General features: G+C 33.2%; 1 protein-coding gene across 2 annotated transcripts; it reads left to right on the forward strand.

Moving 5' to 3' along the window:
- The first annotated feature begins 13,294 nt into the window (after positions 1–13,294).
- On the forward strand, positions 13,295–19,100 carry LOC141622500 (pentatricopeptide repeat-containing protein At3g53170-like). 2 transcript variants are annotated; one of them, XM_074438539.1, is made up of 3 exons: positions 13,295–13,776; positions 14,199–15,294; positions 18,958–19,100. In XM_074438539.1, the coding sequence occupies exons 1-3, from the start codon at positions 13,435–13,437 to the stop codon at positions 19,008–19,010; spliced, it is 1,491 nt and encodes a 496-aa protein (XP_074294640.1). In that variant the 5' UTR covers positions 13,295–13,434; the 3' UTR covers positions 19,011–19,100. The 2 variants fall into 2 exon arrangements, with proteins under 2 accessions (XP_074294640.1, XP_074294641.1); XM_074438540.1 differs by lacking the exon at positions 18,958–19,100 and adding an exon at positions 17,437–17,565 and having other exon boundaries at positions 13,297–13,776.
- Positions 19,101–25,542: the final 6,442 nt, after the last annotated feature.

Genomic DNA, 25,542 nt, shown 5'->3' on the forward strand with positions numbered 1-25,542 from the left:
CTGTGGCCTCGCTATGCTTAAGGGATCAAACTACATTGGTATAAATATCTTGGGGTATGGCGAGCGTAGCGCGCCATACAACAACTAGTATTTAGATAAGTATGTTTATGGTTGTTATCTATGTGTGCAATGATATGTTACGTTTCTTAGTTACTAAGCAACAATGAAGGGAAAACCAACTTGTTCACTATTTGTGATACACCGACTTTGGAAGGCTATAAATAGTCCCCTTCCCCATTCATTTTTTTGTTAACTCGTAGAGGTTGAAATCACTACTATTTCTTAACTAGGTCCATGTTAGTTAAGTAAGGTATGATTTCGAGATCCTTCGTCGTAGAAATAAGCAATAATATTGTGATTATTGCATAGTATTATCGACCGTATAATGTTATATTATCATTATGTTACTCACATGTTATATTAACTGTCTTTATATGAAAATGTGACTGTCATGTCAGTACTTCTGTTATATTGTACTATTGGCCAATTGTAGCATTCGGGATACGATTACAGGAGGGAGATGACATTACAAATTTAACCTGTGTACATGGAAGGGGGTACGTCCCCATGTGAACTACGGTTCTGATTATTACTAGTGAAAGTGTCAGGGGGTTTACACGGGTCTTAGACCTGGGATCCTGTGTACATGGAGGAGGGCTTAGCCCAGGGGAGTTTCTACTCCATAATGTCTCTCTATTCAGTCATGGTAGACCGGTATAAGTGTAAAGTGAGTTATTGCATTCTGAAATGACAGGTTGTGCATGTCTATTTAATAATTATTCGACTACGTTCATGTGACCTATTTTTAGTCCTTGTTCGACCAGGAAGAAGTATAAATATTAAAATGGAGGTAAGTAGGGCCGGTGGAGGTGACCGGAGTCATACTCAGCCTGTGGTTGGCTGATTCCGTTACTTTCATTCTTTTTCAGGTACAAGTATGGGAAGGTCAAGTGTGAGGAATTTCAGATGACCTAATAGGATGAATATGTTATAGAGTTATAATTAGTTTTTAACTTTAACTTTGTATTTATCTTTATTCTTGTAATAGCCTTGTATTTTCCAGATGGGAAATATGGCGGTGACGCCCTATTATTCCACTGCTGTCTATTATTAATAAAAAGAGCTATTTTGAGCTGCCTGTCTGCTTTTCGGGGGCGTTACAAAATGGTATCAGAGCAACCATGCAACCACGTTTTGAGCCTTCGGCCACACGTATAGCGGGGAAAAGATTCTTGGAGCTAGTATAAAACTCGCAACAAATAGACTAACATAGAAACCGACTAATAGAGAGAGTGGGGCAAATATAAAATGGCTAGGATTACAAGTTTAAGTGATTTGTTTACTAATTCGTACATTGTTTAATGATGTATATTGTTTTTGTTTCTTGTTCATGCATTGCTCCATGGAGTTACTAATCTCATACTTTAGTTGATTTCGGAACATTCTACGTATTGTAGGTTGAGAAGTTATAGGAGTACTTACTACTTAGTTCATTAGGTTGTGTAGTAGAGTATGTTGTTCGTTTGTTACATACGTGCATTGAGTTTTCATCTTACGTGCACATAGATGGCATTATGAATACTTTAGGTGAAAAAGGCACACAGACTGATGTACTAGAAGTATATAGTAGTAAGAATGGGATATATAGATATTATATAATTCTTTACTCGTTTAACTGATTTATTGATGAATATGTAAATTATTTTAATGTTATTTTGGGTGGTGTTTTTTTTTTTCTTTTAGTGTAATTGCGTGGAAGTGTTAAATGCTAATATGTTATTATATAACCATGCATAGTCATTAGAGAAAATAGGGTAGTCGAGTTTCGTGATTTTTTTTTACATACCTTTATGATTTCTAATTCTACTTTTTTCCTTCCGCTCTTTAAAATTCGGGATTGTTTCTGTGATTTCAAAGTTCTTATACTCAAATTATTTCACGTATAACAAGAAAAAAAATTTAAATTAGTTCAAGTTCGTCTTTGGTGCATTTTAATAATTTAATGTTTTATATTCAGAAAATAAATATTTAGCTTAACTAAAAATTTGAAAATAAAATTTCAGTTTCTATTTTCCTTTTGATTTGTGCGGTTGTTAGAATGTTAGGGTTTGTTATTATGGACGTCTAATAACCGGTTCAGCGCCTATTAACGTATGCTTTGATTTTGTCTTTGATTTTGATTACTCGAATTCTTGTTCGCGACGAGAAGTTCCTGCCTTCCATTATATAAGACATAATTTTTCTACACATTTCAAAAGTATGATTAAAAGACTTTTGTTAGATTAAATTCTTATAAATCTCTTTAGTTTTGAGAAAATTAAATCTTTTACTATTCCATTTTCTATTTTCAAGTTTCGGGACGAAACTTATTTTAAGGAGAGTAGAATGTAATATCCCGAAAAAAAAAAAAATTATCGACCATTTAATTTACTAGTCTTGTTATTACTCGTAAATATGTCATCGTTATTAGGTGCAATATGGATAATAATCAGTTGTATAAATTGTAAGTTGTAACTCATTACGTACTATTAAGATTATTTAATTATTATAATATCATCATATTATAATCATATTATGGTTAGGATATTTTGTACATATTTAGATAAGTATGTTTATGGTTGTTATCTATGTGTGCAATGATATGTTACGTTTCTTAGTTACTAAGCAACAATGAAGGGAAAACCAACTTGTTCACTATTTGTGATACACCGACTTTGGAAGGCTATAAATAGTCCCCTTCCCCATTCATTTTTTTGTTAACTCGTAGAGGTTGAAATCACTACTATTTCTTAACTAGGTCCATGTTAGTTAAGTAAGGTATGATTTCGGGATCCTTCGTCGTAGAAATAAGTAATAATATTGTGATTTTTATCGACCGTATAATGTTATATTATCATTATGTTACTCACATGTTATATTAATTGTCTTTATATGAAAATGTGACTGTCATGTCAGCACTTCTGTTATAATGTACTATTGGTCAATTGTAGCATTCGGGATACGATTACAGGAGGGAGATGACATTACAAATTTAACCTGTGTACATGGAAGGGGGCACGTCCCCATGTGAACTACGGTTCTGATTATTACCGGTGAAAGTGTCAGAGGGTTTACACGGGTCTTAGACCTGGGATTCTGTGTACATGGAGGAGGGCTTAGCCCACTTCTATTCAGTAATGGTAGACCGGTATAAGTGTAAAGTGAGTTATTGCATTCTGAAATGATAGGTTGTGCATGTCTATTTAATAATTATTCCACTGCGTTCATGTGACCTATTTTTAGTCCTTGTTCGACCAGGAAGAAGTATAAATATTAAAATGGAGGTAATTAGGGCCGGTGGAGGTGACTGGAGTCATAATCAGCCTGTGGTTGGCTGATTCCTTTACTTTCATTCTTTTTCAGGTACAAGTATGGGAAGGTCAAGTGTGAGGAATTTCAGATGATTTAATAGGATGAATATGTTATAGAGTTATAATTAGTTTTTAACTTTAACTTTGTATTTATCTTTATTCTTGTAATAGCCTTGTATTTTCCAGATGGGAAATATGGCGGTGACGCCCTATTATTCCGCTGCTGTCTATTATTAATAAAAAGAGCTATTTTGAGCTGCCTGTCTGCTTTTCAGGGGCGTTACACGTGCGCTGATTGGCCCGTGTACCAGGCCTTGTACACGCCGTGTATATCTAACATCTTTGATTTTTATCTCCAATGCAACCATCATTACTTTTCTCTATTTTTTAGTTCATTTAGGCTTCATTACCCAAGTAATAGTTAGTGAATTGTTAATTACCACCTACTATTTGTCGTATTTTACAAACTATCACCTTGTATTTTGTTTATTACAACTTATCACCTCTATTGCATGTTATATATCCAATTTACCACCGTATTTTATTCCGCATCATCATTTAAATTAATTCCCGACTCATTAAGTGAATAAATTGTGAAATGACCAAAATATCCCTACTTTTATTCTCTCCAAACACCCCCTACTCATTGCCAACTACACACAAACAAAACAAAACACTCTTTGAACCCAGAAAAACAATGAAAATCAAATTATTTTTAAAGAATCAAAATCCAACAACCAAAACTGGGATCGTCTGTCAAGTGAACCAACAACCATTCATAATTAATCTTACACAATCTCAAAGAGGATAGGTTCAAAGAGTGATTTTACACAATTTCAATCAAGTCATCTATCTTCTCCAGATCTACCGTCTTCTTCATCTTCTTCATCACTATTCTTAGCAGTTGATGGCGGATAAATGATGGGTTGCTGGAATTGATAAGGTTTGAAGAAATTAACAAAAGATGGTAGAGATAAGGTCGAAGGTGATGATGATGAAGTGAGTTTTCCACACAAATTTGTAGTGCTATTAGTTGTGTTTATGCCGCAAATTAAAGACATTTCTTAGGGTTCTTTCGATTTTGTTTATGAATTTGGGGGTTTTGTGATGTAATTCTCAGATTATTTCTCTGATTTTTTTTCTTTTTGGAGGACGGAGTAATGGTTATTGGAGGTGGGATTGGGTGGGAGTAAGGCGGTGGTTAGATGGTGGTGGTGAAGAGATGGTGGAATATGCGAGGTAGAGTTTGTTGGTGGTGGTAGTGGAGGTAATAACATTTTAGCATCCAATTTGATTTGATGATGATGATGTGTTAGTGATGAAAGATGTGTTTTATGTTTGGTATCTATAAAATATTATTAAAAGGCTAGCCTAAAAATGTCACGTAGACAATGCCACATGGATGAAAAAAAAACCACGTACATAATAACAATGTGACTTGGCAAACGAATATGACATGGATTATCAATTTATTATATTACATTAATTTAATTCACTTATTTTCTTTAAAAATCCATCCATATTCTATTAGCTTTAAACTCAATTAACTAAAAAAAACTACAATAAAAAAATACGCATTAACTATAAGTTAATAATTTCAAGATATCTATATCTATATCTATATAATAACATACAAAGCCTAGATTGAATAGTTAGTAGAATGACACATATGGCACACACCATTTACATGTTAGATCAATTTTTTATTTTTAATTTACGAAAAAAAAGTAAAAATAGAAAATGAAAAGGCAAAGTAGTAATCAATAGACTAATTATTCATCTTATTTAAACACTTTAATTTACCATGCATTATTTCACAATAATCATTATTTAGTGCTAATTTTTTTATATTCTACTGTTATGAAAAAACATTCACCTATAAAAGAAAATAAATTGATAATATTCTAGCATATTCCTAGCAAAAACAAATTAACGAAAAATTTATGAAAACTAACATAAAAAGCCTAGATTGAGTAGTTACTAGAATGACACGTGACGAGCTACATTTACATGTTTAATTAATTTTTATTTTTTATTTTAAAAATAAAAAGTAAAAATAAAAAATAAAAAGGCAAAGTAGTAATCAATACACTAATTACTCATCTTATTTAAACACTTTCATTTATCATGCATTATTCCACTTAATAATCATGATTAGTGCTAATCTTTTTATATTCTACCGTTATGAAAATATTTCACCTATAAAAGAAAATAAATTAATAAAAATTCTAACACATTCCTAGCAAAAAGAAATTAATGAAAAAGTTTGTTTATTTTCACCTAATAATTTTATTTGATTTATTTTTCAAAAAATTTCATATCTTTACTTTGTGGTGTGTAGGAATCAAATGAACAAGAAATGGAGAGATAAGAGAGAAGTAGAAGAAAAGAGAAGAATTCGACAAGCATTTCTTTTATATAAAGACACTTGAGATCGTCGATGATTGAATATAATTATCAGCGAATGGTGGTCAAACTTTGGTGAAGGAAATCATCAGCGAATTACTGACGGAAAAAAGTTTGTTACTGACGGATTGTGCCCGTCAATAACTCGCGTTTTCGTAATATTATAACTTGACTAAATTGTAACTTTAGTTTTTTTTAATCTTTTTTCAATAGTGATAGATTGTTTTGCGGATATTTTTAATATATTCATCATTGTTAATGTGTAATAAATTTATAAAGATTGATATTAACAACATTACAAATATGACTAGGGCACGTTGGTGTAAATATGGTATTCTCTATATATTTAATTAAGTTGGTTAGATGGGTAAATATATATTTTGCTTATGATTCGAATAATAATGAGATGAGATAGGATACATTTGATTTTGTTGTCTTATTGTTGCTTTGATGATAAGATGGCAAAAGTACATTGTATATATCGATTTGCGATAATCTGGTTTTATTAATTTTCTTAATATAATTACTTACATTTTATCCCAAAACAACATAATACTAATGAGTAGAATATCTTTTTTTACTTTTAATTCTCAATGTGAGAATGAATGTTTTATCTATTTACCCACCTTATTTAAATTATTTTATTTGATTAAACGTTACAATAGTTAAGAGAAAATGAGTGAAGAATATTTTAAGTCTTAAATAACATCATTATTTCCATACTAAAAAAAGAGGTATATAAACTATGTTTATTACTACTTATTATTTTTTTAATTAATATGGAGTATCATCATTTTAATAAAGTTGACTAACAAAAGTATCAAATTTGCATTGAACAAAAATGATATCATTTGGTTACAAAAGTAATGAGAATGAGAATAACAAAATAATAGGTTACAATAAAAAAAAACACTAAAGAATGACGTAAAATCGTAAATAACTGAATATCAAGCTACTACAAAAAGTAGTAAAAAATATTTACGCCAACAAATTAATGAAAAGTTAGAGCTTAACTCTTACACTTTCACAATAGGTTATCTCCTATTGCATAAAACACACCTTATCCTTTCAATTTTCCTATCATAATATTGCAATAGTTAGAACCCTACACAAATGCTTTATTTGTCTTTCCATCTTTTATAAATTTTAATTCTTTCATTAATTTGTCATAAATTCAAATTCATCATCCTTTTTATAAGCCCAACCTTTTACTTTTATAAAATATGAGTATATTAGTATGAGATATCGTGGAGGTTCTCATGTGTCAACTTTATTTTTGTTATCAATTCATAGAAACTACTCATTTTCTAACTCAGTAAAACATACCTAAAATATGAATGGCTAAAATAATTATAGAGATACACCATAAATGAAAAATGGAAAAATCATCAAAAAACTAAAGGGGAAAATGTATGAACGATCCTTAAACCAAACCCGTGAATTTCACGGGTCACAAAACTAGTTTTGAGTTAATCAAAATAAGGGTATTTTAGTCATTCGTGTAGTTTATTAACTAAACGAGTCGGGACTTAAGTGAAACGATAATCGACAATGAAATACGGTGGTAGATTGGATATATAACATGTATTGTAGGTGGTAACTTGTAATAAACAAAATACAAGGTGGTAGTTTGTAAATACGGTAAACAGTAGGTGGTAATTAATAATTTTCACTAATAGTTACTCCATCCCAAACAAGCCCTTATTGGATAATACAAACGTTTTGAGCTATTGTAACTTCACTAAAACTTTGGTGAGACGGTTTCTTACTAAGTTATCGAGAGACCACTTTTATCATACTCATTTATGTACTTTTTGTACCTTTTTTTATCATTAATTGTGGTTTAAAATGTCTCCTTCATTTTGGTACTATGTACATGTTTTCATAATTCGTACCTATTTTATTATATACTGACTATACTGTAATCATTTTTACTAGTACCGCATTTTATACTATTTGTACTCACTTTATTGATTTTTATACATTTTTTCAATCAATTTATAATTGGTCTCCTGATCATTTTATTGAAAAAACGTCTTTCAAGAGACATACTTATCATTCTTTTATAAATTACTTACTATTTTCATAAAAGTTTATGACGAAGACTTGGGAAAAAGGTCATATTACTTACGAAAAAATAAAAAATAAGGTGTATATGTGCATGTGATTCAAATATTCATAGTCTTCTTAAAAGTACTCCATATTTCTATCTCTTAAGATTTTAAAATTTTAAACGTTAAATAAGTTGTATAGTTAGTTTTGTAATTAAGATGATGCTTATTTAATTTTAATTTTAATTTTAACTATCTCAATTTGCAGATTATTGATTGTGAGGAGGCTATTAAAAAGTGGAGATTACATGTTTGGATCTAAATGTGAAAAACGAAAACATATTTTTTACTCTTTTAGTTGGCTTACAAAGTATCACCATTCATCATCGGCGAGATTCTCTATTTTACATGTATATTTTTTATAAAAAGTATAGATTTTGAGGAAAAGTTAAATTAATCATATCTATTTAACTTTCTTTAAAAAACCTATTAGATATGTAACCGCGATCTTGGAGTTTTTTGTTTATCGATCTAACGACGCAACCGTTTTTAGCTTAATTATTTATGACGTACATCATAAATATATAAAAATAACAAATTTGTAAAAAAATTAAACAAACATATATAGTTATAAAATTAGCTACATTAAATTGTTGACTACAAAATATCCATGAATAATATTAACATGTATTAAAATATATGGAAATAAAATTCAAATTAAAACTTCTATCTATATTACTATGATCATGAAAAATAATGTAAAAGAAGTAAATATTTACAAATGTTTGGTTTATATTTTATTCGCGATTAAAAAAATATTTTATATTTTAGTTAAAGATGGACGTCAACAAAAGCAAATAAATTGAATAAATAGAACAACTCAGCGATTTTCGCGGGTACAAAACTAGTATAATATAAAAAGGCAAGCCTAAATATTAGCTTTCAACATTCACCTTTAAGACTATTAGAGCATGACACATCATCATTATTATTCAAAAAAATTGAAAAAATCATAACATTAAACACTAATTAAATCACAATAAATATTAGTATTTATTTTTTATTTGTTAAAAAAAAATTAAACTTAAAATTAAAGCCAATATATCTCATATTAAACATAAATATAATTCTCACCATAATCTTTCAAAATAATGCTAACCATTCAATCTACCTTGAATTATTGTTCACAAATATAAAAAAATCTATTTTAAATTTTTTTAGGTTGAATTAATTACATATCTAAACAAAATTGAAGACAATAACAATAATAACAATAATCGTGAGAAAACACTAATAAACGTAACAATATTCGTGGCAAATTATTAAAAATCCACGGCAAACGTTTAGTAAATTGTAGAAAATATATATTGATAATATATTGACAATATATTATGGTAGTATAAGCATAGATTGATAAAAAAAAATTCTTACGGGTCCTTTTTGTCAATAGGGCTTAGTGCGACCGCAAATCCGGGATTGTATAACACCACCAACGTGACAATACAGCTAACACCGTGAATTTCACGGGTAATAGAACTAGCTATTACCTAAAAAGGTAATGATTAAAAGAGGTTTTAGGGGATTTCGTTTGTTTTTTTATGTATGACACAAGGTCTAAGGATTTTTGATTTGATTTAATTTGTTATAAGTAGGAGCCTACTCTCTGTTAGTACAGTACAACACCCATCAATCCATCATGCATGTCAAAAAAAAAAAATATACCGACTCTTACATCCACCATTTTCACAAACACAACCTCTCTCTAGAGTCTCACTTTTCTCTCCCACTACTCTCTAACAAAACCTCATCTCTAAAATCACGGTTCGCTGTTAACGGAGCGGGTTTAGAATAGAAGCTCACTCACGCCTCCCCTTTCTTTATTAGGGCCGAACCAGAATCATTCGACTTCTTTCTTTTTCTCCTGTCGAAATATCAGTTGTTCGAGTAGTCTGATTTTTCAACATGTGTATTGATTGTTACACCGGAGGGTGACTCAAAGGTACTTTCCGAGTTTCCGTTTATTTTTTACTTTTTAAATGAACTTTATTGTACTCCGAGATCTAATAATCTTATCAGTAGAGCTTTCCCGAATGAATTTGTAGGATTGATTAGTAATTGGGGCATAATATCACAAAATTTGAGGGATAATGAAAAGGAATTTGAGATTAGAGGTTGTTTAATGACTTTGGAGGAGGCAAAAAAGAAGTTGAAGTTGGTAAACAGTATCCCCGAGCCCCCGCCGAAGGATAAGAAACTTCGGTAATATGAAAGGTGAAATTTCGCTGTCACCCTACTTTTTGATCAAAGATGTAATGGATGGGAGCCGAATCCTTACTTTTGTAGAAACAAAAAAAGGGATGTGATCAGGTCACAAGGCAGTTGAGAATGGAATCGTAATGCGATTTAACATTGAATCTACTGAATACTAACTCTTTGAATCGGGTCTTCCATCTTGGGTGATATTTCTTTTGCCATGTTTATTCGACCATGGATGTGTCCTCTTGCAAAAGCTTTGTATGTGGCCATTTCAGTTGCTATCTACCCTCTACTGAAGGCAACTGCGTCTCGTTTTGTTTGGACCCTTGTTTGATTCGATAGAAACTTGGGAGATGGTATCGAGGGTCAAGTAGCCGGGAACAATGCTACTTTTACATAATTTTGAGAAGGCTGTTAAGTGGATGTTGATGATAACACGAGTGTCTAGTAAGGCAGTGTCACCCATCCGCGTTTAAGGAGCTGGTAGCTAGTGATGGCAGCCCGGTTCATTGAGACAAGCTTATTCCTTTGAGGGAGATATCAGATGCTGCTGCTTATTGGTTGTTCTCAGGATCAGGAGGCAATTTTCGGCTTTGGTAACAGGTCTCAGAAAAGTAATCTGGATCAAATGCTATTGTGGAAAATGACCAGGAGGTTATAATTATGTACTTATGTAGTAGTCTTCCATTCCTGTGTGTAATTTGTGGTTTAGCGGCTGGTATTTGTTCGCCATTTTTGACGGCCTACCTTGTTTTAGAGCTATTGATGCGTGTCTATAATATGATATTTTACATCTTTATTTCCACGCATTTTATGTCTATTATTAGTAGTTTATTCTACTATTTGTCCCTTTTCGTTGACTTTTGCCTTTTTATGTAATATTGCAGATTATTGCGGAATTAAGTAGATAACGAACCGAATCCGTCCCCGAGTGCTTGGCATTGCATTTGACATGAAGTAGTGACTCGAGAGATGGACTTGGTGCGTATTTCAAGCCTGGAAATAGATTTATGGAGAATCTAGAGGCGGATTAGCAGCTACAGTAGTCTATAGACTGACCTACATGGTCTATAGACTGTCAGAATGCTTCTCGACATTGCAGCCTTATTTAGATGACTATATCTCGAGTTCTAGACCTGATAATCGAGTGATTCCAATTGGAGGTGAAAGCTTATCCTCTTAGATTTCCAACGCCGCATAGAACGCCTGATTTGACCAAGTAACAAAGAAATGACAGTTGTTTTAAGATCGGTGCGCGCTGCAGGAATCGTCAGAATGCGATTCTGTACAGCGCCTGTGGTCGATCGACTGGCCTCAGTGGTCGATCGACCACCCCACGAGCTGATGCGCAAATTTAAAATACGAGAAGCCCATTGTAATTAGGTTTAGGAAAACTTGTTACGTGAGAATTCTTTTTAAGTAAGACTTTGGCATTCAGTTTAGGGAGATCATTATTCAGTTTTAGCTCTTTGGACGTTGCTTGGGGCGGCTCTTCGTTGCTTCTTCTTCTTCCAGTTTTATTTGTAATTCCTACTCTTAATCTTTCAATAATTACTCTTTCGCTTTCTTGTTTAATTGTTGTTATTAGTTATTGCTTTTAGTTAATTTGTTTTATGCCTTTTGATTTATTCAATTGCTATGTCTTCTTATTTAGTTTATACGCATCTTATTGTTATTTCAATTATCAATATGAGTAGCTAGATTTCCTTCGCTAGGATGTGAGGGGATCCATGGTGTAGACGGCTTAGGATGCTGTAGGATTGTTTAGGTCGGTAATTTCTTTGTCATAGTTATTTAATTGCTATATTTAATGAGGAGACCAAAAGGAGAATTGTTAATTGACTTGGGAATTCTAGACCTAGATCGAGAGATCAGAATAGAATAGACCTAAAAACTATGATAATTAGTCTACCCTTGAGACCGAAAGGAGATAGAAGTTTTAGACTAAGTTACACTGACCAGAGCGAAAGTTAGTTAGTGTGATTTAGGGAGGGAATTCGATCCGAAAAGTGTTCCATGTTGATAGTGGACCGAGAGGACCTGTCACCTACCCGTCTTACCGTACCTGTATCAGACCTATTTTAGATTAATGCCGTCGAAACTATAGTGAACCGATCGTCTTAGCTATTTCTCTATTATTATTTCCATCTTTTTATATATCGCTTTTATTTTACTTCTTTTAGTTTTACAACCAAATCAAAACCCCTCAATTTTATAGACTAAATAAAGGCAACTAATAATTCCCTACCTCCCTGTGGTTCGACCTTGACTGCCGCTATCTATAGTAGTAGTTTGGAAAATTATAAATTTAACTTTGATACTAAACGACGGTATCAAATTTTGGCGCCGTTGCCGGGGAGGCAGCGCTAATTTTTAGTTGTTTTTAATTTTAGTCTTTCTTTCTTTAGTCTCAGGGAACTTCGGTTCCTTGAGACCGTTCTCATGTTTCATTTTCAGAGTTTTCCACAGGAAGAGGATGAAATCTTTGGTGCTTATTTCGCCAGGCTTTGGGAGTTTATTGAGCCCAGGCGAGATGCATTCTCTGAATTCCAAATATTAATGACTCTCTTCAAGGGTATGAGTGACCCTACGCGAGCATACCTAAATTCTATTGGTAAGGGGGATTTCACAAGAATGCCCGTAAAAGAGGTATTAGAATTTTTTGATTGGTTTGCTGGTGAATCTCTTAAACCCAACTTTTCTCTTCATGTTGACTCAGATGAGGGGGTGGGTGAGACCTTAGAAACCAATCTAGGAAATGCTGACGGAGACATAGAGGAGACCACTAGCGTGGTTGACAATCCTTTTTATGAGGATAGTTTAGAACCCCTTTATGATTCTTGCACTGATAGTGAGGTCGATTTGGAGGATCTCTTTGAGAACCTCCAACTTGACGAGTCTAGCGATAGGGAGAGTGAGGAGGAAAATTTTGACAGTCTTGAGGTTAATTGGGATGTGTATGACGATATTATAGATGAACCTATAAGTTTACTCGGTTATCCCGATAGTAACAATCATTAATAGTTTGTACTCGAGATATAATTAGATCCATTTCACGGTAAAAAAATACGCTTCTACTTACATATTGTATATTATACATCGGACAAATCTTTGTTAGTCCCTACTCGCTAGGTATCTTCATTTTATTTCATCTACCTTCATTGACTCGTTTCAAATTTAAGACGGATATTACCGTCTTGAACAGTAATTAATTTACGAAAAATCTAAAGATAGTAGCCTCTCATTTGTTCAGGACCCACTTCCTCATATATGTGAAGATAACTAACACTCTAACAGAGCACTGCACCTGCACATCCCAACTAGTATTAATTTTCCGCACAAAATCAAAGAATTATTACTCTCATAAATAAATGGAAGCGTTGTTACACATAGAAACAGCTGACATGCGCTGGCTTTCATCCTCTGTAACACCCACCACCTGTTTGACGAAATGCCTGAACGAAGGAAAGTTTGATAAACGAGAACTGTTATCCGGGTTTCGTGTATCGGCGAAGAAAACAGCAGCGATAGTGCCGAAAGGAGCTCAGAAAAACACAAAGAGAGAATTGTCTAAGCTTGTATGGACCCAAGAAGCCATTAAAGCTATTGAGAAGAAATCAAGGTCTAACAAGTACAATAATTTATGGCCTAAAGCTGTTCTTGAAGCTTTGGATGAGGCCCTTAGGCAGTACAGATGGGAGTCTGCTCTTAAGGTCTGTCACTCATTTGCTGCTGTTTATCGACTTTTTCTATTTTCTCGAGGAGTATTTTAATCAAAGATAAACATATGGTCGAACCCATCATATTTTGCCATTATGTTTTTGAAGCTTTAAAGGACCTGAGGGTTATAACTTATAAGCTGTCTTTAACAAAGTTGGTTGTTTCGAGTGATAAAAGTTCGTATTTCTGATACAAGTAGTGATTAGGTGTCGACTCTTAACTCTTGCGAATTTTGGGAATTTAAATTTCTGAACTTGGGAACTTGGGTAGAGGGCCATAGGGTCTTCCCATTAATTTGCCTTCAGTGGTTGAAAGAGATTGCCTCATTGTCGGAAATTGTGATAGGCGCTTCAGTGCTTAGATTGACATTTCGCGTGAGTTTAGAGACTAACAAAGGATGATATCCAAATTGTAGATATTTGGGCTACTTCGGAAACAACATTGGTATGAACCAAGAAGCCAAACATACACAAAGCTTATAATGATGCTTGGAAAATGTAGAAAGGCGGAACAGGCTGGTTTACTTTTTGAGGTGATGTTGTCTGATGGGGTTAAGCCTGCTGTTGATGTTTTTACTGCACTCGTGAATGCTTATGGTCTATGTGGTCTTTTCGATCAAGCATTAGCCATTGTCGATGACATGAAGTCCGTATATGACTGTAAACCAGATGTTCATACTTATTCAATACTACTGAACTGCTGTGCTAAGTACCGTCGTTTTGATCTTGTAAATCAAATTCTCAGTGAGATGGCCTACCTAGGGATAGAATGCAGTACTGTTACGTATAACACTGTTATAGATGGATATGGCAAGGGTGAATTGTTGGATGAAATGGAGAGTCTTTTGTCAGAGATGATGGAAACTGGTAAATGTCATCCGGATGTTTTTACGTTAAACTCGTTCATATGGGCATATGGGAACTGTGGCCAAATCAAGAAAATGGAGAGTTGGTATGAAGAATTTCAGGTAATGGGGATTAGCCCTGATGTGAGGACCTTTAACATCTTGATCCGATCATACGGGAAAGCTCGAATGTATGAGAAAATGGAATCAGTTCTAGACTTTATGAAGAAAAGGTGCTTTTCGCCAACAGTTGTGACTTTCAATACTATTCTCGATGTATATGGACGAGCTGGTAATATTGAGGAGATGGATGAATTTTTTCTGAAAATGAAGCATCAAGGCATGAAACCAAATACCATAACCTACTGCAGCCTTGTCAATGCTTACAGTAAAGCTGGGAAATTCTACAAGGTGGATTCCATTCTCAGGCAAGTTCAGAACTCGAATATAGTTTTAGACACACCGTATTTTAATTGTGTGATAAGCGCCTATGGCCGGAATGGCAACATTGAGAAGATGAAAGAGTTATACTCGGAAATGAAGGAAAACAAGTGTGAGCCAAATAATATAACCTTTGCAACCATGATACAAGCATACAATGCCAAAGGGATGACCGAAGATGCTGAAGATGTGGAGACTAAGATGCTTGCCGTGCATAGCACCTCAGGTTAGGCCTTCCTCTTCTTCGTCTTATCTCCGTCATTAGCACCTCAGGTTAGCACCTCAGGTTAGACCATAGAGGTCTTAATCTAGTGGTTAAGACAGAGCTCTTGTGATCGATATACCCCAAAGTTCAAATATCCGTTTACTTGTGTATTGTACTAGTCTTGTGCGTCCTTTGACACAAATGAAAAAAGAAAAAAACTAGTGACAAATATCCGTCTTAAGGTTAAAAAGGCCAAATAATACTTGTTATTCCCTAGACATTTCACTTTTGTCTTATTTAAAGTATTTGACCCGTCTTAAGCTTAAGACGAATAATTCCTCCGTCTTACATGAGAATTTTTGAGTTTTTAAAATGCTGCAGTGACATTGTTACTCAATCCAAATTGTTCATACATTCTGGGCTTCATCTCAACGCACCCTCCAACCATTTTCCTCAATTTCATGTAGAATCTGATTAGTCCTTTTGATAGAACACCAATCTAATCCATTAATACTTGATATTAGCCGTTTAGTTTATGAGTAATCAAGTTGGTTTCTTTGTGAGACGGTCTTATACCAGAATTATGTTCATAGATAGATAACTTGTTATATATGGTGATCAATTCCAACACCAATGGACAATCAAGTCCCTTGTACAACAATCTATAGAGAAACTTAACTTACACACAAGTCGACGACACTTAAGAATAAGATGGAGGAGGGAGAACTCGAGTTTTTCCTCCCCTTCATCCGAATAAGCCCTAAGAGATAAAAGACATAAATTCATGGTCCATTTCAAGGGAGGCCATGTGCTCTTCTTCGAGTGATATTTCTAAATCTACACTTCCATTTCCTTCACGTCCTTGGTGAAGAGTTATCCTCCCATCGGTCTTATTTCCAGGTCCCATACGAACAGCTACTGCCTTGCCGAGTCCAAATTCAAGGCCATAAATATCGAACCTAGCTGATCCACCTATCACCACTCCATTTGGGCCTTTAATGTCGCCTGCACTCGAAAAGCCGGTAGTAGAAAGTAGCTGTGCAATCCAGTTCAAAGCGGTACGGATGGATTTATCATCTCGGGTTTTTAAACCGTCATTTATACGCATTGCAGCCCAATTATAGTCATGACCCAACAACTCATCCACCTTGCTAATCACCTTCACTTGTGATATGTAATTCCCAAAGTAATTATCGGATAATTTTGGGTCAAGTCGAGGCCGAGTATTTATGACCATGCAACAAGCTGTTTCTTGGTCTGTTGACAGGTTTCGAGCCCTAGTAATTGACCTCCATATAAGCGAAGATAGACCTTGGAACGACGACACATTAGAGATGGGACTGTCTTTGTTGGCCTTGGCCTTGATCATGGTCATTGATGCCGCTGAAAAATGGAAGACCCGGTCCCTTAACGGGTTGATAATCGTCCCACGTCTAGTCCGTATGATTTCCTCAAGCCTACGATGTGGCAACTTAAAACATGGATTTTTCTCATACACGGGCACTCGTGAAATCTTAAATAATTTTTCTTTTGCATTGTTCGAACAAAAAATTTCAGATAACATGCTTAAAAAATGCATACTAGACGTACCGTCGACAATACTATGATTCATCGTAAACCCGATGAAAACCCCATCTACGAGTTCCGTAACTTGGATGGATAATAAAGGCCTAGTGTCACACTCGTAATTCCAAAAAATTTCCCCAAACTCGAAGAATTTCTTAATAGTATCTGGCACATGGTCCGGTGAAAGGATATCAATTTTCCTAAGACCCGGGGCAGCTACATGGGTTAGCCTTGCCCCAGGACCCTTATTACAGTCGATAAACACGCTACAAACATGTTCATCATCTGTACAAGTTTCGGTCACAAAGCGACCAGCTAACGGGTAGAAATGGACAAGGGCGATTGAAAGAGATTCTTTTAGACTATCAATAATATTAAGGATTAGGGAAGAAGTTGATTGATCAAGGGTGTAATTGTAAAGAAGACCTCTTTGTATGGGATGAATTCCTAACATACATATTTCAAGTGGGTTTAAGTAAATAGGCTCTTTTGCTGCTAATACTTCATGCTTTGGTTTTACAAAATATTCTGAGATTAGCTCCATTTTTTGTTTTGTTGGTTTATTTGATTGCAAATATTATGCTTTTTTTTTTTTAGGGGGAGAGATATAAAGGCACACCAATCATTGAAGCAACAGAAATTGGGATTTGGATCCTCTTCATTTCTTTTCTCTCTATTTCCTCTCACAATCTATTTTAATAATAATTATCCTTTCACTCCCATTTTTCCTTTACTTTTATGCGTAAATTAAGAATCGTTAGATATTGCCAAGATGCAATCCGGACCATTAAGAGGAACTTGCCTCTCCATTTTTTCTTAGAAAATGGAGAGAAATTGGGCTCCAAAAATTGAACCCAACACAAGTTACTGAGTTAGTCTTCAAGAAGACGGTCGGGCGGTGTGGCAGAATGTCACTCACAAAACGAATAGGAGAGCAAGGTGGTAAAAAGCGCACGTATCGGGGCGGACCTGGGGAAAGGGGGGAGTGCAGACCCCAAGACATTTCGGAAATAAATATTTTTAAGTATCTAAGCAAGACAAAGAGTTGTTATGGCATAGTTGGTAGTACTGTGGACTATTATCCAGGGGATATGTGGTTCGATTCCTGCTAACAACACACAAGTTTGTGTTTTATTTTGGGCCGTAGCCCATGTAATTTATCTGCTATTTCAAATACATGTGAAAAAATTGCTTGATGTAGGATTCGAACCATGGACCGTTGGATGACTTACAAAGTCTTAAACCACTGAACCACTTACATTTGTTGTTAAATTTAGTATTAAAGTCTATTATATTCTATAAATAAGCTAATTTAGGAAAAAAAAAATTCAAAATATAAAAAATTTGTCTTAAACACGCGTAAATAACACGTTAAAAAAATTTTAGTGCCCCCCCGACACTAAATTCCTAGGTCCGCCACTGCCCCATGTGCTTCCCTCTCTCCTCTATTTGGATCATTTGTGAGAGGAAATGGTATCCGTCACTCCCAAGTGACGAATACGTGCCGTCTTCAACGAGATTTTGTGCACAAGTACACAAGTTTATCACGGGAGTTTGGCCGCCACATGGTTATTGCACCAGGACAATAATTGATGCCTAAATGGCAAATACACACCACATATTTGTTTTTGTCACCCAGTGAATTAGTCCCGGTTCTGTTCGGTTAAAATGAGCTGAATTAATTAGGGTTTTTCTAAAATGTGTTCTAAGGGCATATATTAATAATTCTTAAAAGAAAAGTTTAACAATAAATATCATGGAAAATTAAAATAATAAACCAAATTTTCATATTTGAATGTCATATTTGTTGTTAAACTTTCCTTTTAAGAATTATTAACATGTGCCCTTAGGGCACATTTTAGAAAAACCGAATAAATTAAATGGAGTTGAGTTAACTCAATTGAACTGAATAAACTGAAGTAAAAGTTAATTTATGAAAAAACAGGTAACTAAATCGAACTAAATAAAGCTGAGTTAAACTAAAATAGACGAAAATTAAGCCATAAAGGATAGGACCTTAGTCTTTGAGTGACTACTAATCTTTTTGCGTATTGTGTTTGATCTTTACTACTTCTATTATGAAAATTGAGATTGAGTTCTTCAGTTGTGTACACGTAGGACTGTTCATCGGTGCTAACCACCACCGAAATTGGAATGACCCAAAATCGTGAATGGGACTGGACCGGATTGAAAAATTTGGATCCAAGATCGGATGGAACCGGAATTGTACTTACTTGCCTACGTTAAATTTATAAAGGATTTATTATCTTTATAATACTCCGTAACAAATTAAGATATTTGAACATTTATAAATAATCTTATACCCGTATAAACTAACCTTAAGAAAAAAACAAGTTTATACGGGTACATTTATATTTGAACATTTATTAAATTCCGGCCTTTCGGATCCAATCTGGCTGGACCGAAATTGATTTGAAACCGTAATCCTTGAAAAAGTTGGACCGAAGACTTGGTCAAAATTTTAATTCCGTGTCCGATTTAGTCCAATTTTCGGGTCTGGATCGGATAAAGAACATTGACCACCCCTAGGCCCTTTATACCGAACTCGATATGACTATATTTGTTCAGGCCTCACTTCCTCACATATGTGAAGAACACCAATTCTCTGACGGATACTATTCCGTCACAAACACTATTTACATTTACGACGGGCCAAATGTGACCAGTTTATGAGATAATGTGACCATTTTTTTAAAAGTAACATTTTATGAACAGTACTTGAGTGGTTACATTTTATCCAAAAGTGATCGCAAATTGTGACCGTCACAAGGGGGAATTGCTGTGTGAAGAATAAAGATAACTAATTAACAGAACATTCCACATCCCACAAAAAATCAAAGAATTACTCTCATAAATAAATGGAAGCGCTTTTACAAATACAAAAAGCTCATATATTCTAGGCTTCTAGCCCATAACCTTCACGGCCCAACATCTAAAATTTCAATTCATATCTTCATATCAACGCAAACTCTAACCATTTTAGTCAAGTTTATGTGTAATCTGATTAATTAAGAGTTAAGACGGACGCTAATCAATATTCAATATCGTATTATAAAACTAAACGTACGATCTAATAATTTTAGACCCGAATGGTAATCAACTTCTTATAATAAAACTTATGTAGAATCAATCGAATAAAATGTACGCTAATTGAGTCGGATCATCAGCTTATAAATACGTCCAAGTGAATGAATGGACATGAATTCTACTTTTTTTTGTTGGACACTACCTTCCCACAAATTCATAGCAATTTGTTGCGGTACTATCTATTTTGTTTTTGTGCTCGACCTTTTTATTCATAACAAATAGAGAAGATCGATAACTCTTCTTGTGATACAATCGACGAATGTTCACCCCAACCGGCCACGCTATATTTTCTCCAACCAAACCCGACAATGACAATTGACAACAAACAATTTTAGGCCCTACCCGGAAAATAATAATAATAATAATAATAATAATAATAATAATAATAATAATTATTATTATTATTATTATTATTATTATTATTATTATTATTATCTTAGTTAATTGCTTCTGGAATGTCATAATGCATGTACATCTAACATACGAGTAATATAGTCAAACTCAAACTCAAAGGAATGTTTACATTGATACCCCGTTCACATGAGTTCAATTGACATTCACTATGTCAATATTTAATCCAATTTTATGTGTGTGATATTATATGACGCATGTAATCATCGTTTCATTGAAAAAGAAGTGTAATAAATACTTTTTATTTTGTGCTTGGATCAGCTCCTATTTAGCTAAGCTTGACTCGAGGTAAGACTAGGTCTTGGTTAAAACGAGCTCGAGCCGAGCTTTAACCAAACATATTTCGAGTCCTTATTAAGCAGACTCGGCTCATTTACAACCCCTTGAGAAGAAATTGATAATTCAAAGACTTGAGTGTGTGGCCTCGTAGAATAAAGGGCATCTTGTGTTATATACAGTATAAAGTATAATATGTCAAGTGATGATGATGTTTTGTAAAATGTGACTATAATATGATATCAACCGAAGACTTAGAAAAAGTCTGATGAATTACTCTACCAATCGTCAAATTCCATGATTTTAAAGCTATAATGTGAATTGTGATATTGCACTTTAACCAAACCCGTATTACCTACGTAATGCTCTAATTGTGTAACCATATTATGACTTTTTGCATTAATATTTAAAGTTATCAAGAAATTTTTAATTAATTGCCATTAGTCGACTAATTCACTTTGTAGTAATTTTGTCGTCTATTACCCTAAACTGCTTCCGTCACGAGTTCCCGACCATTTATTTACTTATTTATTTGGAGTGTCTTAGTCAATTGTTTACCTTTCTGTTTTGGGAATGTCTTTGAAAAACAGTTTTATCCACCATACTCAATTTGGTCTACTTATCATTCAATAATTGACTTCCTCTTATTTTTTTGGTCTTTGTGCCAAAAGTAAAGGTAAACAAATGAACGAGACGGAAGAATTAGATTTTTCATTTTTGGTCACCAAATGGAAATTTTTAACCCGTAAACTAATATTGGTAAAATAAGTTATTTGATTAAATAAGCTACTTATATAAAACACTTGTAGAAAAATAAGATAATTGAAATTTTCGTCAAATAAGCTACCCAAGATTTCTCGCTAAACAAAGTCTTTATGTGTTACATTATTAATTACAAGGTTCTTAGCCTGCAATCCGTGTGAACCATGGTTAACTTCACATTTCAAACTAATATCGCAACTTAAAAAGTGGCATCACAATCAACTTTTTTGTAAAAGAGCATATTTTTAACATGATTCATGAATCATGATCATTGATTACTCAACAAATTAAATGAAATAAAGAATATTGATGCATGATTATTGTTAAAGCTTAAATTGGTCGGTTAGATAATTCTAGATAGGTTAATAACTTGACCATTATGATTTATGATTAGGATCAAATTAACTTATTACTTACTCAACTTATTCATCTTGTGTTCGCGACTCGGGAGTCATTATCAATTTATCATAAATGGAGTACTTACTATCTTAAAGGTAAAAAACAAAACGAAAAAACTAATGAATTAGTAAAAAATAACTTTGTAACATCAAATGTAAAGATGAATGATACAGAGTACAGATATAACATTTGGTCTTATTTATTGTATCTCTGATTATAATCTCTTTCACAAAGAATGGAAGAGGTAAATAAATAAACAAGATAAAAAATGTATTTATTTTTCGAAACTTATCCTCCTAATTTATTTGTAATTAAGGCAAAATAATACTATACTTATACTCTGTAATCTTTATAACTCATGATTAACTTGTGTAGACTAATACGAGTAGAATTTAGGTTGACAACGTAGGTTGTAAACTAGTTGGTCATATTATCCACACGTGGTGTTGAAGAAACTTGGCTGTCATTTGGTACGTTATTGGTTGCACAAGTGTTTACAGCAACCGATAGGCATGGTTCTAATTTAATTAGAGGGATTGAGTTTAAGCTCTAAATATATAAAAGAGTTAAAATTTACGAGGGATAAATTTAGTATCTCAATAATTTTATCGGATTCGAATTGAGGTTATTTTTAGGATTTTTTTGTCAAAAACTACCTTATATTTAGGGGTATTTGTAAAAATACTACCTTATATTATTATTTTTGTTTTAGACTATCTTTGTTTTCTCATTTATTGGTCAAAAACTACCTATGCCGAAAGTATGGTGCGATTTGGTTGGTTTAGTGATATTAACCTATCTTACATGACTTTGTTAACATCAAATAACAATGATCAACTCTGTCCAAACAACAATTTAACTTCAGATAAGCAAAATTTATGGATTTCACATTTCAATAATAACTACAAACATCTATTAAAGTTAAACGTAAGTACATAATGACTTCCCAAAATCGGGCCTAAGTAAGATTACAACATAAAAGAGTCATGTGAGATAGATTAAAGCCGGAAAACAGACCAAATATGTCTAGACTCTTACCGTAGGTAGTTATTGACCAAAAATAAAGAAAACAAAAGTAGTTGAAAACAAAAAAAAAATATAAGGTAGTATTTTTACAAATGCCCCTAAATATAAGGTAGTTTTTGACAAAAAACCCTTGTTTTTATAAAGAAAAAAAGTCATTTTTGACTTTAAAGGTACGAATATTTTCAATTTTTTTCGCTTATACGTAAAAAACAATATCTCCCGTTGTTTATTTCTGCTTTTGGTGGGTATGTGACGGAAATTACTTGTATAAAACGGTTTTACAAAAGAATTAGTGTAAAATCGGTAGTTAATAGATTTAAACATTCCTAAAGTAACTACTTATGCTACTTTTTATTTATTGATTCTATATGTAAAATGGTTTAACATAAGATTTTCTCGTATGTGACACGGCCCATGGCTATGCCAGTTAATATATTATACAACTGGTTGTATATATAACTTATTTAATGTAGTTGAGCTTTATTATAAAGTTGTCGAGTTCTATTAACAAAATTATAGAAATTTGTAGTGCGAAGTTATTGAAACTTATGAGAATAATTATTAAGCTCAATAACTTAGTAAAATAGCTCACTAACTTGTAAAATAGCTCAACAACTTTGTGTAAGAGCTCAGCAATTTTGAGGCGGTTGTACAATGCTACTATACAACTGATTGTAGGATAGTATTTGTGACGGCTATGCTCATAGAATTAATTAATCAATTGTCTTGTAGATATAGGGATCAACTAACAATCTCGACGTCAGTACATTTAAAATACTCTTGGTTTGAGTTGTTATAACTAAGAACCACCTACTTGGTTACCTATCTTAAGCTGGTGCTTCGATTATTTGAAGCCTTAAAAAACATAAATAAGATACTTATACAATAAATAATACAGTAACAATCATACGGCACAATGCATAATACCGAGTACATAATATTACATGTACGGAGTATTTCGTTATTATCCCGTCCCAATTATTTATTTACCTATTCTATTTTAGGGTGTATAGATTAATTATTTACCTTTCTAATTTGAGAATGCTTTTAATGAAATAATTTTATCTTTCACACTCAATTATTTAATACTCCGTATTTTATCTTTCTAGTTTGAGAATGTATAATACGGCACAATGCACAATACGGAGTACATAATAATAATAATACAAGTAGGAGAAGTTTGATGCAACAACTAAGCAAGATTCATGTGGACATGTGGGGGTGTCAATAATGAATGATACAAGAATTTATGTGTTTGGTAAGCCAGCGGTCATGTTTAATTATCGAACCAAACGTGTACTCTCCATGAACTGGACCATACATACAGTATATAATATACGGAGTACGATTATACGACGGAGTATCACACCACACGCTTGCTGCATTTATAATCCTCACGTGCGCTTCCACGCATCTTCGATCTTGTGTTTTTAAGATCCCATTAACGGAGTACTTTGTTTGTCTCTTTCTTCCGTTGACTAATAACTAGGAGAGTAGGAGTGTAGGACTATCATATTTCAAATATCAACAATTCCACAAAATCTTATTGAAGACGGCGATATCCGTCACAAACTTGTGACGGATACCGTTTTCTCTCACAAAATATCCATGAGAGGTGAGTGGGAAAGTACATGGGGTGCTTCATCTTGTCCCCTCTCCCTTTTTGTGAGAGGTCTTCAGCTTGTTGAATTCTATGATACGACCTTTTTTTCGTGTATTTTTGTAAAATGTGACTATTTTTGAGTAAATAGTGATTATTTTATGATAAAAAATGATCACTATTTATCTGAAATTGGTTAATATTTTCAAAAAAGTGGTCACATTTTTTTCGTCGTATATACACGAAGGTCTTACAATATAATGTGCGTTCAAATATAACTAATCTATTTTAATGTTTTTGAATGAAGAGGTAAGTATAATTGGGCATCTTCTCTTCCGTGGTCTTCGTGCAAAATCAAAAGTAATCAAATGATCGGGATGGAGGGAGTAGTTTCTAAAACCGAATCAAAAGAATTGGACGTGGGTATCTAAAATCTATAATATTAATAATTATATTGGTTCTAAGTTAGTAATGTTTCCTCGTTTATATATTTTATTATCTGCATAAAATTAAGTGAGATGAGTCCTCGTCCCAGCCTTAAGATCAAGGAAATGAGGGGTTAAAATTAAACAAAATAATGTAATGAGAAATTAAGGAGGACGACAAGGCATTTTGGCGTGTTTTCTTATTGAGTGATAAATGAGTACGAAATTCAAACATATATTCTACAAATCATCCCTCTATTCAATTACGTTAAAATTGTAATTAAACAAAAAAATATCTTAATTTGTTGGTTAAGACAGAGACATTGAAAATAACAAATCATTAAATCATAAGCGACGGTCTCTATATTATTGTGACTTTGTTATTATTTCTCTTTAATTAAAAACAATAAAATTTTATAAATGTCATCTAAATCATCAATTATTCCAAAGAACGATCTCTTAATAATATTTATCCAAAATATTTTATATGTAGGGTAATTTTTGATTATTTCCAATTAGATTCTAAAGGTTTTTGTAATGTCTCACATGAATTAAGTGCATGACCGTCTATTAGGATCCCTCCTCGAAATCACAAATTCTCATTTAAAATGGTTATTATCCGTCTTAAACATAAGACGGGTCAAATAACTACCACTTTTATAGACAAACACAAAACGCAAATGAGAATAGGACTCG

The sequence above is a fragment of the Silene latifolia genome, chromosome X (genome assembly GCF_048544455.1).
Source record: "Silene latifolia isolate original U9 population chromosome X, ASM4854445v1, whole genome shotgun sequence".
Classification (NCBI taxonomy): domain Eukaryota; kingdom Viridiplantae; phylum Streptophyta; class Magnoliopsida; order Caryophyllales; family Caryophyllaceae; genus Silene; species Silene latifolia.